At 40.2% G+C, this 16,176-nt stretch overlaps 1 protein-coding gene across 1 annotated transcript; it reads right to left on the minus strand.

The window, feature by feature from the left end:
- Window positions 1-1,736: 1,736 nt before the first annotated feature.
- LOC147788780 (uncharacterized) lies at window positions 1,737-13,953 on the minus strand. The gene is made up of 5 exons (XM_087118752.1): window positions 13,745-13,953; window positions 13,316-13,649; window positions 12,618-12,853; window positions 12,336-12,417; window positions 1,737-1,805 (listed from the first exon to the last, which is right to left on the minus strand). The coding sequence occupies exons 1-5, from the start codon at window positions 13,951-13,953 to the stop codon at window positions 1,737-1,739; spliced, it is 930 nt and encodes a 309-aa protein (XP_086974878.1).
- Between the last annotated feature and the right edge of the window lie 2,223 nt (window positions 13,954-16,176).

Here is a 16,176-nt window from a genome sequence, read left to right on the forward strand (position 1 = left end):
TTTCGCTTTCCGATCTTCATTTTGAGCCATCAAGAGAAGACCTTCGTTTGTTGCGTCATCAAAGGCTAGGTTGATTGTTTCTTCCGCCTTTTTATCGACTCGAGAATCTTTTGCAAAATGCCCCTCTGCCACAATTGTAACATTTTTCGGAGTTACAATCATTCGCATAGTGACCATATTTGTGACATTTGGAGTAAATTGATCGGCCACCTCTTCCTCGACTGCGTCCTCTTCCACGCCAATTTTCTTGGCTCGACTATCCCTTCTTCTTATGGTATCCTTCATGACTGTTGCCTTGATCACCATGACCATTTTTACTACTTTCACGGCCACAACCTCTATCTTCAAAATTTTGAGAGTAGAGTACCTTTTCATCTTTGATTAACGCCTTGGTTTGAAGTGCTTGATCGAGTGTTTCCTACTTCTTCTTCTTACGTTGCTCATGTGCCTTGAGAGAACCGGCTAGCTTGTCGACTATGAACGTCGCTAGGTCATTTGACTCTTCTATTGCTCATACAACATTCTCAAAGTTGTTGGTTTATGACCTTAAAATCTTCTCCAAAACCCGCGGCTCGGCTAACATTTCTCCATTTCGGTTGAGTTGGTTTACCACAGTCTGTACATGCATGATGTAGTCAGATAAATTTTCTGACTCCTTCATCTTCATGTTCTCCAACTTGCCACGGAGAGTTTGGAGACGCACTTGCTTGACTCGGTCGATTCCTTTGAACATTTTTCCTAAAGTGTCCCACGCTTCTTTTGAAATAGTTGCACTAGAAAACTTCTCAAAGCCCGACTCGTCAACGACTCAGAACAACATGTACAGTTCCCCCTTATCCTTTGATCGCACCTCTTTTGGTTCTTCTAACCCTCCTTCGACCACCTCCCATGCATCTTGAGAACCTAGAAGAGCTTTCATATGAATGCTCCAATTCTCGTATTTTGTCTTCGATAGTCGCGGTAGCAGCATTTGACCCGTCACATTCGCCATTGGCTTGATACCAATTTGTTAAAGAAAACTCACAAATTTGTGAAATAAATCTCACACACATTAATGATAGAAGGAGACAAAGAACACTCTATTTATCTGAAAATACTTCTTCTATTGCTTCTCTGTTTCTTTTTTTTTTCTCTCCGCTTTACCATTTTACAATAGAAATCACAAATGTATTTATAAGGTCTTCTAAAACTAAATATAGACATCATGATGACACTATTTCGTGCCCCATAAAAGTCATTGTTACTTTAAAGATTCTTGGCCTTTCATCTTCAACACTCTAGGCCTTTTCCTCGACTGACTCTTGGATTCAAAACCCACTCAAATTCTCCATGGGGAATTCGATCCCTGCCACTTCCTTGCGATGAATCCCTTACCCTGATCCCCACACAAATAAATAGAGGATTTCGTGGAAATGGAGAATGAAATAGATGGTGGGGATGATGACAGGGAATGGACATCGCTACTTGTGGCCCCTGCACATGTCGTGTTTTATGATTGTATGACATATACTATGTTATGTATATGCTATGATATACGATATGTTGCATGCAAGTTACGCTATGATATCATATACACTATTGTAGGATTATGTTATGTCATAGAACAATGTTATGGTTTGATGTTATTTGGTGCATGATCCTTCATGTATCATTTCATGTAAACTCCACCATTTCTGTAACGAATCAGATAAAAAAAAAAAAATGGAAGTTTGCCGAAGTTTTAGTTCGCACACGACTCACAAAGGGCGGCCGACGTCTGGGTAACCACGGAAACCAAACCCGACCTTCAGCCACCCCGAAGATACCTGCAGAGAAGAAAAAAAGTGAAAAACTAGAAAGACGTCAAAACCTCCGTTTTACGAAACAAAAGTAATCCCAGAGACTTTTACACACACCAGGGGTAGATTTAGACAAATCCTACACGTTGTACACTGCCTAAAGTTCCAAGAAATTTACTTTAAGATCGTTTCCTTTTCATTTGTTTCGAGAAATATATCGATCAATTCCAATTCTTTCTTTTTATATTGATTCTTTTCCGATTGAGATGTATGGATCCATGGACTTATGGTTTATACATTCCTTTTCGTCTCGACTCTAGGAATAATTTTTTTCGCTATCTTTTTTCACGAACCGTCTGAAGTTCCAACTAAAAAGGCGAAATGATTTATCATTATCTCAATTGAAGTACTGAGCCTCACAATAATCCCATAGACTTTTACACACCAGAGGTAGATTTAGATGAATCCTACACGTTGTACACCTTAGGGCAAGGGAGACAGAGCGTCGAATTTCCAAACCCTCTCAGATCTGGGAGTATTAGGCCATGGTGATTCAGAAACTGAGAAAAAGGAGGGAAAAGAACGTCAAAACGACGTTACCGAGGTGAGAGAGAGGTCGCTAGAAAATCGGTGAGTAACCGGGCGAAGGAGACGAAGTCTGACCCGAAGGCCGGACTCCCGTGACCCGAACCGAGCCCAATCCACTTTTGTTTAAACCGCGGCCCAGTCGCCTCAGTCAAAACCAGAAAGCCTAGTTATGGCCTAACCCACCAGCCACAACTCGAGAGGAAAAGCCCAATCGACCCAAGACCCGCAAGCCCAGTCCGACACCCGAAACTCACACCCCAGCCCACCTACACATTTTCCTTCAGCCTAGGCCAGCCCATCACTTGCGATCAACCCGAAAACCCACGCCTCGTCCTGAGACCACCGTACACGCGTTGCCCTCTGGTTGTGCCAAGTGGCATGTCTACAGCACGACACCCCTCGGCTCCGGCGACTTAATCGGCTCGGCGGTGGCTTCTCAGCTCCAGCGGCTTATTCGACTCGGAAAACTTATTTCTGACCCGTTTCTCACCGTTTCGACCCTCCTAGAGACTTACTTTCGACCCCGTTTGAGGTAAAATAGATCATTTTAAGGTTGTATTTCACAAATTCAAGTTGGAAATTAATTAAGTTTGTGAAATACTAACGAAGGTGTCGAATGATCCAATAGGAACCAACCACCAACAGAACTGTAGGACGTTTACGAGGAGCTAGGATCTTACGTTTATATTTTAGGGAGTACTTCGGCTAAGGCCTACCAGGTAAGTGTCTCACCCGTCGTAGGTTACGCGTTATTTGTTATATGTTGGCACGTGCCCGTGGATTCGCACGTGTCATTAAATTGTATGCTAGACTGATGTGCTTAAGTACGTAATCTTGTGAGCGTGAATGTATGGTGTTTAGTTTGATGTGATATGTAGTGCTTATGACGTTTATGATGTTCTTGAATGATTATGGCATGATTGTATGAAATATTTGAATGTAAACACCATGTAATGTATGAGATGAAATACGGTAAATTGCTCGAAATATAACTCCGATAGGATTATGTATGTTATGTAGACTTAAAATGAGAAAATGACATGTTAAGCATGAAACAGGACAGTGGGGTTATATTTGTTAATGACAAAGGTAGAAGTAATGGGGACCTCATGCATTATGTGTGCTCATGCATTTGGGGGGATACCCCTATCCCCTCACGAGGGTACGGACGCGTACATCCAATGGCAGGACAACAATCATTATGCCTTGCATAGCGCTGTCATGACGATTACTAGTTCTAACGGGTGTGCGGCCTAAGGAGCTCCCAGAGTATGCTCACCGGACAAGGAAAGTGGCCCAGCAGTGTGCGAACTAGCTGGTGAGCCCATACTCGCACGTATGGGCTGTGTGTAGAGTATATGGTACACGTCCAAATTTACCCATTAGAACAACACCGTAGGGAAAACGGAATGAAATATAGGTCCCATCATCTCTTTGCACGTGATTGTTGCATAACCCCGATAGGGGGTCACTTACTGAGTATTCTAGAAATACTCAAGCCTTGTGCTACTTTACTTTTCAAATAAAGGCAAGGCACCCATGTGAGATCGACGGCGGCATCGTACACCCCGGGACCATGGCACATGCATAGGGTAGTTGTTTTCAATTTTTGTAGTATAGGTTAGTATAGGTTGAATTCAGTTTGCATCATTAGTATAGGTTAGAATAGGTTGAATTGTAATCGCATAATAAACCATAGGGTAGTATAAGACAATTGTTTCAGTGTTGTTTTTCTTTCCTTTCTTTCCCTTGTAATCGTTTTTCACGAGGTAATAAAAGACTGGTGTAGTCGCATTTATGATAAGGGCCCATTTAATGTAAATTCCGCATTTCAAGATATAGTAATAGCCTTAGATTAAATAGGTAAAATTTAAGGTCGTTACAGTTAGTCGCATTTATGATAAGGGCCCATTTAATGTAAATTCCACATTTTAAGATATAGTAATGACCTTACATTAAATAGGTCAAATTTAGGGTCATTACAATTTCTGTTCAAACTTGTTCTTACAATGCTGAAAGTGCCTAGAAATCATTCCCCCAATCCAATTCGCCATTGAAGAGCATAAAGGAAAAATCAAAATTTCAATCCGAGGATACATGAGAATACGTCAAGCAAGGACGATCCTAATCGCACCTCCAAGAAATGTTTCCATAGAAGACAACGAAGATTAATAACCTCAAGAACAAGCCCAATTTAAGAAAATCCGTTTTGGGCTCAACTTAGGGGTAAGTTTCAAATTTATATCTACGGTCTCTTTTCCTTCAAATTAAGGATTCCTTCAACTTCAGAGCAAGAAGTTACTTCTACTCAATTCTTGCCAACTGTGAAGCCAAGAAAGTTAACTTTTTCCCGGCAAAACTACACTTAATAAAATTAGCATAAAGTTTCTCTTTCTTAAGCATAATCAAAACTTACTTCAGATGCTCATACAAAGTCTGTGAATAAATTCAAATATAATCAAAATGTACAACAACATGCTTTTCTAAATATTCTCTCATAACGTGATTCATTAAGCACGTAAATGTACTAGGAGCATTAGTTAACCTAGAAGGCATAACAGGTCATTCATACAATCAAACCTTAGTTTTGAAAGCTCTTTTCCATTCATCTCTTATATGCCTTCTAATTTAATGATATCCAGATTTCAAATCAATCTTTGTAAATAGATATGAACCATGCAATTCATCAAGCATATGGTCTAGCCTAGGAATAGGATGTCGATACTTTACAGTGATTTTGTTGATGGCTCAAGAATCCACGCACATGTGCCACGTTCCATCTTTCTTTGGCATCAATAAGACTGGTACAGAACATGGACTCAAACTCTCTCGTATATAGCCCTTCTCTATGAGCTCCCCAACTTGCCTCTGAATTTCTTTAGTCTCAGTTGGGTTTGCTCTATCAGCTAGCCTATTAGGAATGACTGCCCCGGGAATGAAATCTATTTATTGTTCAAGATCTCTAATGGGAGGTAGTCCTTTAGGTACTTCATCTTGGAACACATTCTCAAATTCTTGTAAAAGAGATTGAACATAGAAAGCAAATAAAAAATGTATCATTAGAGACCAAACATCCTTACTTGTACATAAGTATAAAGATGGTTTTTGTGAAAACATTGCCCTTCTAACCTCTCCGATTCTGGCCAAACAACTCACTTTCTTTCATTTTTTTTTTCAATTTCATTATTCTTTTCACTGTTTTGAAGCTTTCCATTCCTCCTCATTCTCTTGGATTTCTTCTTAACTAGCTCATGTTGGTCACTTTTCTCACTATGTGTGACAATTTGTCCATTCTTTATGATCATGACTCAATTGTTAGGACAATCACGACTAATATGACCTCCTTGTATTCCTCCACTTCCTCTTTACCCTTGGATGTCTCATCTTTGTTCTTTTTTTCAATCTCATACTTGCCTCTAACCTTGAAATTTATCCTTTCAATATTTGCATTTTTTTCCAAGCGTTGTAAGTAATAGACTTAAAAATAGCATACCTCTTGGAGTTCTCCTTCTCCCAGGCTAGTTGCCCTTCGATTTTGCCAGCAAGGTGTAACAATTCTTGCATATCAAAGTACGCTTGCCTATCCACTTGGTGAGCAAGTTTTTAGTTCATCCCACCGAGGAATCTAGCCATTGTATCCTCTTCGTCTTTATCAATGCATGTTCTATTCATAAGGGCCTCCATTCCATGTAATATTCTTCATTACTTTTGGATCCTTGTTTCAGAATCTAGAGTTTTTTCTTGGGTACTCGAGAATAATGCTTCAGAATGTAAATTTTTCTCATTAATGTCTTCAATTCCTCCCACATTTCAATTGGTTTTTCATAGTTTTTGTTGGACTCTTTCTCTCCCACCCCTAGGACTATGTCCCGCTAAAAGAGTGACATTGTCATCTTCTTCATTTTCAACTCCTCCATTCAAGAGTACTTCCCTTCCTTGATGATTACCTAAGGCTATTTCAATTCACTCCATCTGGTTTGTCGATGTACTAACAACTTGATTAAAACGAGTAATAGTTCTGACTTGTGCTTCTCTCCACCTAGCTTTATTGATCTCTCCTCCATTTCTTTCATCTTGGTTCATGATTGTACAAAAAATAGTTAAATATGTTTAGGATCTCACATACACAACTCACTAATTTTATACTCAGGGACACTCGTGTTTATTACACACAAAGGTAGGCTATTTGTGAAAGTGACTAAATTATGATCAAGGTAGGCTAATACATGGATAAAGCAATTAATAACAAGCTATTCAATGAAATCAAGATAAGTTAATTATGAAATAACAACAAAATAAAAACAAAAAATAAACAAAGAAAGAAGGGACAAATATATTTTTTTGGATGAAATTGCACATTGAAAAAAAAGAATTCCAAAGAGAATGGTGGTGAAGATTTGAGAACAACCTAACTTTTCTTTTTTTATAAAATAAGAGAATCTCGAATTTATCTTCAAGTCTAAATGACGAGAAAAAAAAATATCAAACACAAATGTTCTAGATTTAGATGGAATAAGAAAGAATGTGAATTGAAATATATTTAATCTTTATAAATGGTCTAAAATAAATGGTAATGATCATTTATTATGAACAAATATGATAAGAATTTTTTTTTTTTTGTTTTGTTTTTCAGGGTCTAAATATGATCCTCAAAAAGAAAATGAGAACAAGGTCAAAATATGACGAATAGGATAGAAATGGCCGCAAGAAAATAAATGGACAGATTTAAAGAAAGGGAAAACAATAGCATAACAAATAAACTAGATAAAATCAATTCTAGAGTAGGTCACATAGGTGCAACCTAGGCTCTGATACCAAATTGACTAGGCAACCCTAATTCTCAACCCAACTATCCAAGTTTGGTTGAAGCAAAAACCCTTAAATCAAAGAAATTAACTAATTCGTCGCTTTTGTTTTTGTTTTTTTGTTTTTTTTTTTCGTCTTCTTGTTAGATATTTGCCAACTATTCTCGAGTGGCAAGTCATCTGATCTTTCAGGAGTCATATATGTCATATAGTCATATATTGCATATTCGTCAACTCACCTATTGCAACTTGAATCGATAGTAGAGGAAATGGTAAGAGCACAACTAAATTACCTGATTTCCGGTATGCTTAGAAGAGTTAAACTGTCGTGGCACCAATGGCGGGGAATAGCTTAGATAAGCTAAATAGGGCACAACTTTAATAACTCAATTTTAAAAACTTCAAAGCAAAACTATAATAACTCAATTTTTAATACTTCAAATCATTTTTCATGACACGTACTGACAAATAAAATTTGATAAAAATTGGAACGAGATTCGAAAACTAAGGACAACAACTCGTAACACATAGAACTGACGTGACAAATAAAAAATTTTATAAAAATTGGAACGAGATTCGAAAACTAAGGATAACAACTCGTAACACAGAGAACTGACGGTTCGAGACAACCCTCCTCTGTGACCTTAACTAATCATTAGTGATCCCCCAAAAAGGAAAAGTAATATATAGTGCAACTAAATAAGTAACCTACTTGTAGGCGGTAATCGAATCCTTGATCGAGCGAGTTGCCACGGTTTTTTTCTAGGTTATAGAAAGTTCAGGTGTAGATTATATGTAACGACCCTTGTTTTCTAGCGGCCGAGAGTCACTAGAATATGCATGATGTAACTACTTTATGCGAAAATAATTTTTACATTATGTTTTTGTATCGAAGGTACCCCTAAGAAGAACTCAACATTATTATTAAGGATGCTAGATTAAGACTATGTAACAATGTTAGGAATCACGAACCTCTGTAATTATATGACATTGTCCACTTTGGTTGAAGGGTTAAATTTTTCCACGTACAAAAATGGAATGATTCGTTCCCAATGATAAAAAGAGAGCTTGAACCTCCCCAACCTTATCATTAACAATCATACGCTCTAACCAACTGAACTATTCCAACAAATTATGAGTATTAGCTTAGATATTGTCTATGTTGGCTCGTTACATATCGTCGTCAACCTCACGATTTTAAAACGCGTCTAATAGTGAGAGATTTTCACATGCTTATAAGAAATGTTTCACCCCCTCCCCAACCGATGTGGGATTTCACAATCCACCCCATTGTGTTCCCAACAACCTCGTTGGCACACCACTCGATGACTAGCTCTAATACAATTTGTTACAAACCAAGCTCCCCTCTATCAGATATTGTCTACATTGGCTAATTATGTATCACCATCAGTCTCACGATTTTAAAGTATGTCTACTAGGATGAGGTATCCACAACCATAAAGGAAATGCTTGGTTCCCCTCTCTAGTTGCTAGCTGATATTGTTTGTTTTTGCCTGTTACGTATCGTTGCATGTCTAAAAGTTTTAAAACGCGTCTATTAGGGAGAGCTTTCCACATCCTTATAAGGAATTCTTCATTCCCCTCTCCAATCAATGTTAGATTTTATAATAAATAGTTAGGGTGACTGAGTGGACTAATGCACCAAACTTAAGTTTTGGTCCTCTTGAGAGGGCTTCGATTCAAATCCCACTTCCAACAACTTTAAATTAACTACTACTAGGGTAAGTTTTCTTTTGTTCATTCTTGGTTTCTTTGATACTTGTTCTTAATACATAATTCAGAGTCCTTATCACAAGTGTTTAACTTAATAAATTGTACTTTGAGTAGACATACAAAACACACACAAGTATTAATCTTTAGAGTGATTTTAGAAACCATTACAAACACTAAAAACAATATTTTAGAGTGATTTTAGAAACCATTACAAACACTAAAAATCATATGTAATCTTATATTCTCACTCTGTCAAATTGCTAGTTTAATCTCTCCACTTTTGATTTTTTATTGAATAGGTGTTTGAACTTAAAAGCTATTTGATAAATTGAAAATTTTTAAACATTATTCCATCTATAAAACTCTAAACTTTCAAATTTATATGTATTTTAAGAGCATCAAATAGAATATTCATGGATAATTTGTATGTTAATTAAATTTAAATATGTATAAAACATTATATTATGAAACTAATAGGATTTTTTTAATGGTTGTGAATATTAAAAAACTGAATAAATGATAAACAAAAAAATATACAATATTTAAATAAGTCTCATATTCAAATGGATAAAATTAATGGTTTGTGGTGAAAATCAATACAAGTAAATAATATTGTTTCATCGGAATAAGTCACCAAAATTAAAAGTCCAACCCTCTTATCTTGGAGGTCTTTAAGTTATCTTAAGTCTTATCTTAAATAGTAACCATATGATCATGCATCCAATAACTTAATGTTCTAGGCATACTTAAAGTTAAGTGTTTAAAGGCATACTTACTTGGTCTTGGTAGGAAGTCCTCCTAAGCTAGGCCATAGAGAAACCTTGGGCGCTAATACCACTCTATAAGGATCGGGCTGTCGCGATGGTTCTAAAAGACGGATAAATTTTTTTTGAAATAAACAAAGAAATTTATAAAATTCTATTTACATAATATCAAAATAAAGTTTATGCATACGTATTTAAAACACAACATACTAGTTAAAACACAAAATAAGGAATGGGCACAAAACATTTTAAAACAAAAGGGTTGAGGACAACGAGTGAGGTTTGTCTATGGCACCTGCTTCAGAGTCCGCTCTCGACCTCGACCAACTCCTTATTACCTAAAAAAATGGAGAATAAAGAATGAGACAAAGACTCTGTAAGTAGCCTACTTGTAGGCTCTTAATCGTGTCCTTAATATTCTAGGGTACCACATTCTTTGTTGTTGTCTTGTTCTTGTTTTTGTTATTGTTGTAAGTATTTAAGTTCTCCAGTTCTTTTTCTTCACTTGGGGTTTTTATCTTGATTATCCTGAAGACCTTGGTCCCTGGATTATGAAACGTTCGTTATCCTTAAAGGGCCTTAGTACATGGTTCTTGGTTCGTCCTTAGAACTTGGATCTTGATCCATGTTCTAAACCTTGACCTTTCTCTTGTTCATGATACTTTCTTTGTTCTTGTTCTGTTCTTGATTCGTTCTCCAAGACACTCCCCCTAGGATTTACGGGACTAGCTATGCACCTAACAATCCTGTCTCCAAGACTTCATGCGTTCCAAGCGATACAGTCTTAAGCTAGGTTCATGGCTTCATGAGTTCCAAGCGACGTAGTCTTAACCTGCATCTTAGGGCTTGCCCGACGATACCGTCTGCTAACCTATGCCCAAGGCTTCATGCATTCCAAGCCGCATAGTTTGAAAACCAACATCCAAGACTTCTTAAGTTTCAAGAGAACTAGTCTAATCCTGCATCAAGGGCTTTCCCTATGATACAGTCTGAAACCCTACGCTCAAGGCTTCATGCGTTCCAAGCAGCGTAGTCTAAGTCATGAGCACGTTGTACCGTGGGACGTCTTAGGATTTTTTAATTCTTGGCCAGGGTAACTTACTATCTTCTTGTTCCATCATGGCCCTAGACTACTCCCCAAGATGAACCATAAAGGTCATGTGGTTGGTGCATACATGAACATGGCATCCTGCAAATATTTTGGGTACCCGTAACATGGTGCAGGGCATCTCTTCTAGGTGAGAGAAATGAGGCCAATCATGATATTCTGCAAAGTTAATATGGTGAAGGGTGTCACGGTCTTACATTTTTTACCATGCGGCGTCGTGATCTTGACACACTCACGACTAGTCTTGAGGGAAATTAAGCCCCATATATACTTTTTTCCTCGGCTTTGTGGCTTTGTCGGACCTTAGGCGAGGTTTGTCTTCGCCAATCGAACATCGCTTGTGCGGAATCCAAGCTTGTTCAACAACACACGCCGCCTGCGCATGCATGTTCAATCATCTGCGACACATCCGACTTGCCTCTACGCTAGGCCAAGTTATTTAGGTCGACCTTGGCTCTGCTCGGGCCAAGGTCTCTCAATGCAACGTCGCATCTCATCTTGCAATCTCGATCCCCATTGACAGGGTCCATATGTCTTGACACCATCCCGAGTCTTGGAGTGTCGTTGACCATCATAACTCGCTCGGTCATGCCATCAAGAATGGGCCCGCGTGTCGTTCATCTCATTGGGACTTCCTGAACATCCATCCATCCAGGTTCTATCAAGGTATAGGCCCTCCCGTGCCCATGACGAGTCATTCACGGATACCGTATCGGATAGTGGGTGTATGTAGCTGTTGCCTCTGGCAAAACATCGACGAAAAATAAACGGCCGAAGAAAGTTCCTTCGAAGAAATAATAGCGGAAAGTAAAAAGAGAGAAGAAGAGAATTTGCTGAAGACCTGATGTTTTATTTCTCAACAGTTGAATTCTTTAAATAACAAACATAATTACAAAAATAGAAAGAGTGGGCTGCCAAAAATGGCCGGCCAAATTTACACTCTTCCATTAGTGTGAATTCATAACTTTGAAAGGTGAAAACAACTTAACTAATTTAAGGAGGACCATAGCTTTTATTTAATAATCTCATCGTAAAAGCTGTGCTATATCTACCTTATTATTTGAACTCCGATCTTTGAGGGTAGTTCTTCAAATTTTACCCGCGCCAGGGACTTGGTGAAAATGTCTCCAAGTTGTTCCTCTATTCGGATGAAATCAATCTTGATGAGCCCTCGATCTGCACATTCTCGAATGTAGTTGAATCTGATTTCTATGTGCTTGCTCCGGTCGTGCAAAACTGGATTTTTTATCAGGGAGATCGTAGCTTTACTGTCCACGTATACCATTGGTGGCTTGCTTTCTCTCCCGATGAGTTCTTCCATTAGTCACGCAAGCCAGACCCCTTGAGTTGCTGCCATCGAAGCGGCGATGTATTCTGCTTCGCTGGAAGACAAAGCAACTACCTTCTATTTTGTTGATTGCCAGCAGATCGCGCCACCTGAGAGAAAGTAGATCATTCCGCTGGTGCCCTTACGATCATCAACATCACCGACCATGTCACTATCACTGTAGCTGACCAACTTGAGTTTCTCCTTTCCTCTCCGTGCACATTATCTTACACCCCAGCCTCTGGTTCCAGCTACATAGCGCAGGATGCACTTGATAACCACTAGATGCTCCTCCCTAGGTGCTTCCATAAACCTACTCACATATCCAATAGAATAAGCAAGATCAGAACGAGTGTTTACCAAATAGCGCAGACTCCGACAATGCTGCGGTAATTGGTAGAGTCAACTGTCGTCATAGTGCCGGCCTTCCTTAGTTGGAGTCGGGCCTTCATTGGCGTCCTTGTAGGGTTACTTTTCGCAAACCCAGTTGTGTCCAACAGCTTCTTCGCTTACCCACTTTGGCAGATGGAGATGCCGGCAGAATTCTGTTGCACTTCAATGCCGAGGTTGTAGCTGAGCACGCCGAGATCGCTTATCTCGAAGTTCTTTGACATCTCCTTCTTGAACCTTTCGAGGACTTCCATGTCGCCTCTAGTGATTATGAGGTCATCGACGTACACTCCCACGATCAGTCGCTGCTTTCCTTGGCCGTGCGTGTACATGCCATGCTCAGAGCCATAGCGCTTGAACTTCAGTGATAGTAGGGAACTGTCGAACTTCGCGTTCTAGTCTCATGGGGCTTGTCGAAGCCCGTAGAGTGCCTTGTGCAGGCGCAGTACCTTACCGGGGTTGTCGTTGTCCAGGAAGCCAGGTGATTATCGGACGTAGACGGTCTCCTTCAGCTCTCCATTAAGGAAAGTAGACTTCACGTCAATATGGTGAACCTCCCAAGAGCAATGTGCTGCAATTTCCAGCAAAAGACGGACGAATTCTAACCTTGCCACCCGCGCAAATACCTCTTCAAAGTCCACTCCTTGCTTCTGGATGTAGCCCTTCGCCACCAGACGGGCCTTGTGCTTCACAACTTCTCCTTTTTCGTTGCGCTTCAGTTTGAAGACCCATTTGAGCCCTATGGCTCGGTGTCCCAGAGGCATATCCTCTAGACTCCACGTCTGGTTCTCGGTGATGGATGTCATCTCCTCCTGCATTGCCTTCAGCCAGCACGGGTTCCTTTCTACTTCGGCCAAGGTGTTCGGTTCATCTGCACTGATGGCATGTAGTTCGGCCACTTCTTTGAGCTCGCGCGCTGCCAGTCCAGGTGGTTCACCTCCTCCCACTAGGTCGTCCATCCTCCGATACCTGGCCACTAGATCATCATCGTGATCGGCATCCAGCGTCGAATCCACAGTTTGTGGTGTTGCGAACTCCACTGGTTCAGGGGGTTCACCTCTAGCGACGGTGACGGTTCCTAATGCTGGGCTCCTCCTTCTTCCGGCTCGGTGATGAGGTACTCCACTGTGAATTGATTTGGGTTGTGGTCTGCCTCTATCACGTCGTTCCACTGCTAGAAGGTGTCTTCATCGAAGATGACGTCGCGAGATACGTGAGCTCGCCCCCCTACAGGATCATAAAGTCTGTACGCCTTGCTCCCAGGTTCATAGCCGATGAAGATGACCTTTAGCCCCCTGGGATCGAGCTTGGCGAGGTGGGGACGCGTTACCTTCATGTATGCGATGCAGCCGAACACGCGGAGATGATGTACAGCTGGCTTTTTGTTGTACCAGGCCTCATATGGCGTATTCCCGTCGAGGCTTTGGGTTGGAGACCGATTGAGGAGATAGACGGCCATCATTACCGCCTCTCCCTAGAATCTCCCAGACATCCCGGGTTGGTTGACTCTGGCAAAACGTCAACGAAAAACAAACGACCGAAGAAAGTTCCTTCGAAGAAATAATAGCGGAAAGTAAAAAGAGAGAGGGAGAGAATTTACTGAAGACCTGATGTTTTATTTCTCATCTGTTGAATCATTTAAATAACAAACATAATTACAAAAATAGAAAGAGTCGGCTAAAACTTCGCCCAAAGTTAGCCAAAAATGGCCTGCCAAATTTACGCTCTTCCATTAGCGTGAATTCAGAACTTTGAAAGGTGAAAACAACTTAACTAAATTTAAGGAGGACCATAGCTTTTATTTAATAATAGAAACCTCCAACATGCAGGCTAGGTCGCAGTACTGGCACACCCGTGCCGTCCGGTACTGTCCTTCAAAAACCCATTTCAAAGGAAGTCGCCCGAGACACTCGTCTCGGCACGCTCGCCCACACTGTTACACACGTATGTGCCACAGGATAGCTCACTTAGGCCACAGGGCCCAGGGGTGGTGGAGAGTTAACACCATGGTACCCCTATGGTACATTTTGAGCCATTTTCATTCTACCAGATGTAGACATGATTTTGGTGAGTTGTCATGCATTTTCCGTCCGATGTCCGATTGACACCAAACTTGGCAAGCATTCATATTTCATATTGACGGACTTAACTCCCAAACCGCATGCCCAAATTCCTTCCGAAACCCTGACTTTTGAGGTTAAGGCCCGGGGCCCTACTCGGCCCTTTAACAAGCCTATCTTGTCCTTCATGTCTATTCTGATGTCTCTGTCTTGCTTATGTCTCAACTTGTCTTCAATGCTCACTTTGCGTGGTGGTGTGTTGGATGATGCATCATCGTCCTCGATCGCATCATGGCACTCTTCTATATTGGCCTGCATATGGCCGGATGGGTGTCTCTTGAGGGACGCCACTTTGCTTGTCATGGCGTGAGGGTCACAACCTACTCTCTTCATAGTATGGTTGTGACATTCTCCCCCACTTAACTTAGTCATCGTCCTCGATGACTCACTCGGGTCACAATCATATTGCAGATTGTGACACAGGGCATCCCACCTAGAAGAAGAAATCTTGGGCCTCAAAAAGCATCGATTGGTGTGGGTCATAGGTCACTTTGGACATGATTAGAGCTTTTGTGTCTGAGGACCTTGGACCCTTATCCTTGAGTGGTACCTTGCATTCTTCTTACTTGGGTAGTTGTAAAGATTTTGTGGTATTGTTCTTGGTTCTCAATCTTGTAAGTTTCTAAGGTTCGTAATTCCTTGAGGCATAAGTTGTAACTTGCATTGACCATATGAACCCATCTTAGCATGAGTTGTTCTAGAAGGTCATAGATTCCTAGGGAATTCTTTAGAGGGTTCTAGAAGAGTCTTGATTCTTATGGTGTTTCCTGTAGGTGTTTCTTGGGTCCTAACTTTGTTTAGGATCCAAACTTGCTCCAATCAACTTGAACCTCCAACATATCTTCATGTCCTTCGTAATAGACCTTATAAGAAGTACGAAACCATTTGGAGCACGTATAGACCTTGGATTTTCATAACTCATCCTAGGGGCATTTTGGTCATTTTACCCATAATTCTTGGTTTTGCTACTTAACATGTTCCAATGGCTTTCAAATTTTCATAAGTCGTCCTAGGAGTTCATTTAATGGGTTATTTTAACGTTACTTAAATCCTGAGCATTTTGATCAATTCAGGGCCTTAACTCACAGTTCTTTTTGTTTTTCTTTCATATATCCTAAATTCATACTTGTTTTAGGGTTCATATGGAAAATCCAATGGATTCCTACAAGTATTTTTTAACAAAACGTCCAAGGTCACTACTTACCTCGTCGTCGACATTTGGGATTTTCGTTCTTGAGCTTCCAGTATCTGAATTATCTCAAATTTCCCTCTACAGACTCCTTATTTTGTCTAGTTTCTGGAACCATAAAGATTTTTGTGAGAACGGGTCAGGAAGGAGGTTAAAATTGAGAAAACCGAGGGAAGGTCAACATATACCTATCTTTGACTTTTATTGGTCAAAGTTTGACCTTTGACTTTGGACTTCATCTTCTTCCTTGGTAGCTAGAAAAATCTCGATTTTTTCTTATCAGACCCCTCTGGTTTTACCTTTTTACAGCTATATATAGACATCTGATGGATTTAATTTCAACACGAAACCTTTAGATGAAGTTTCAAGCAAG

This window comes from Cucurbita pepo, chromosome 16, assembly GCF_057944985.1.
Source record: "Cucurbita pepo subsp. pepo isolate OVF chromosome 16, ASM5794498v1, whole genome shotgun sequence".
NCBI classification, from domain to species: domain Eukaryota; kingdom Viridiplantae; phylum Streptophyta; class Magnoliopsida; order Cucurbitales; family Cucurbitaceae; genus Cucurbita; species Cucurbita pepo.

Bases quoted from the DNA above. Each gene is read 5' to 3' on its own strand.
- LOC147788780 (XM_087118752.1), bottom strand. From the start codon at position 13,953: ATGGCCGTCTATCTCCTCAATCGGTCTCCAACCCAAAGCCTCGACGGG. The intron at 13,650-13,744 runs GTACAGACTTTA...ACGACGTGATAG, and splicing joins TATGAACCTGGGAGCAAGGC to AGGCAGACCACAACCCAAAT. The intron at 1,806-12,335 runs GTAAGATAATGT...TCTTCTCTGCAG, and splicing joins CTGGAACCAGAGGCTGGGGT to GTATCTTCGGGGTGGCTGAA.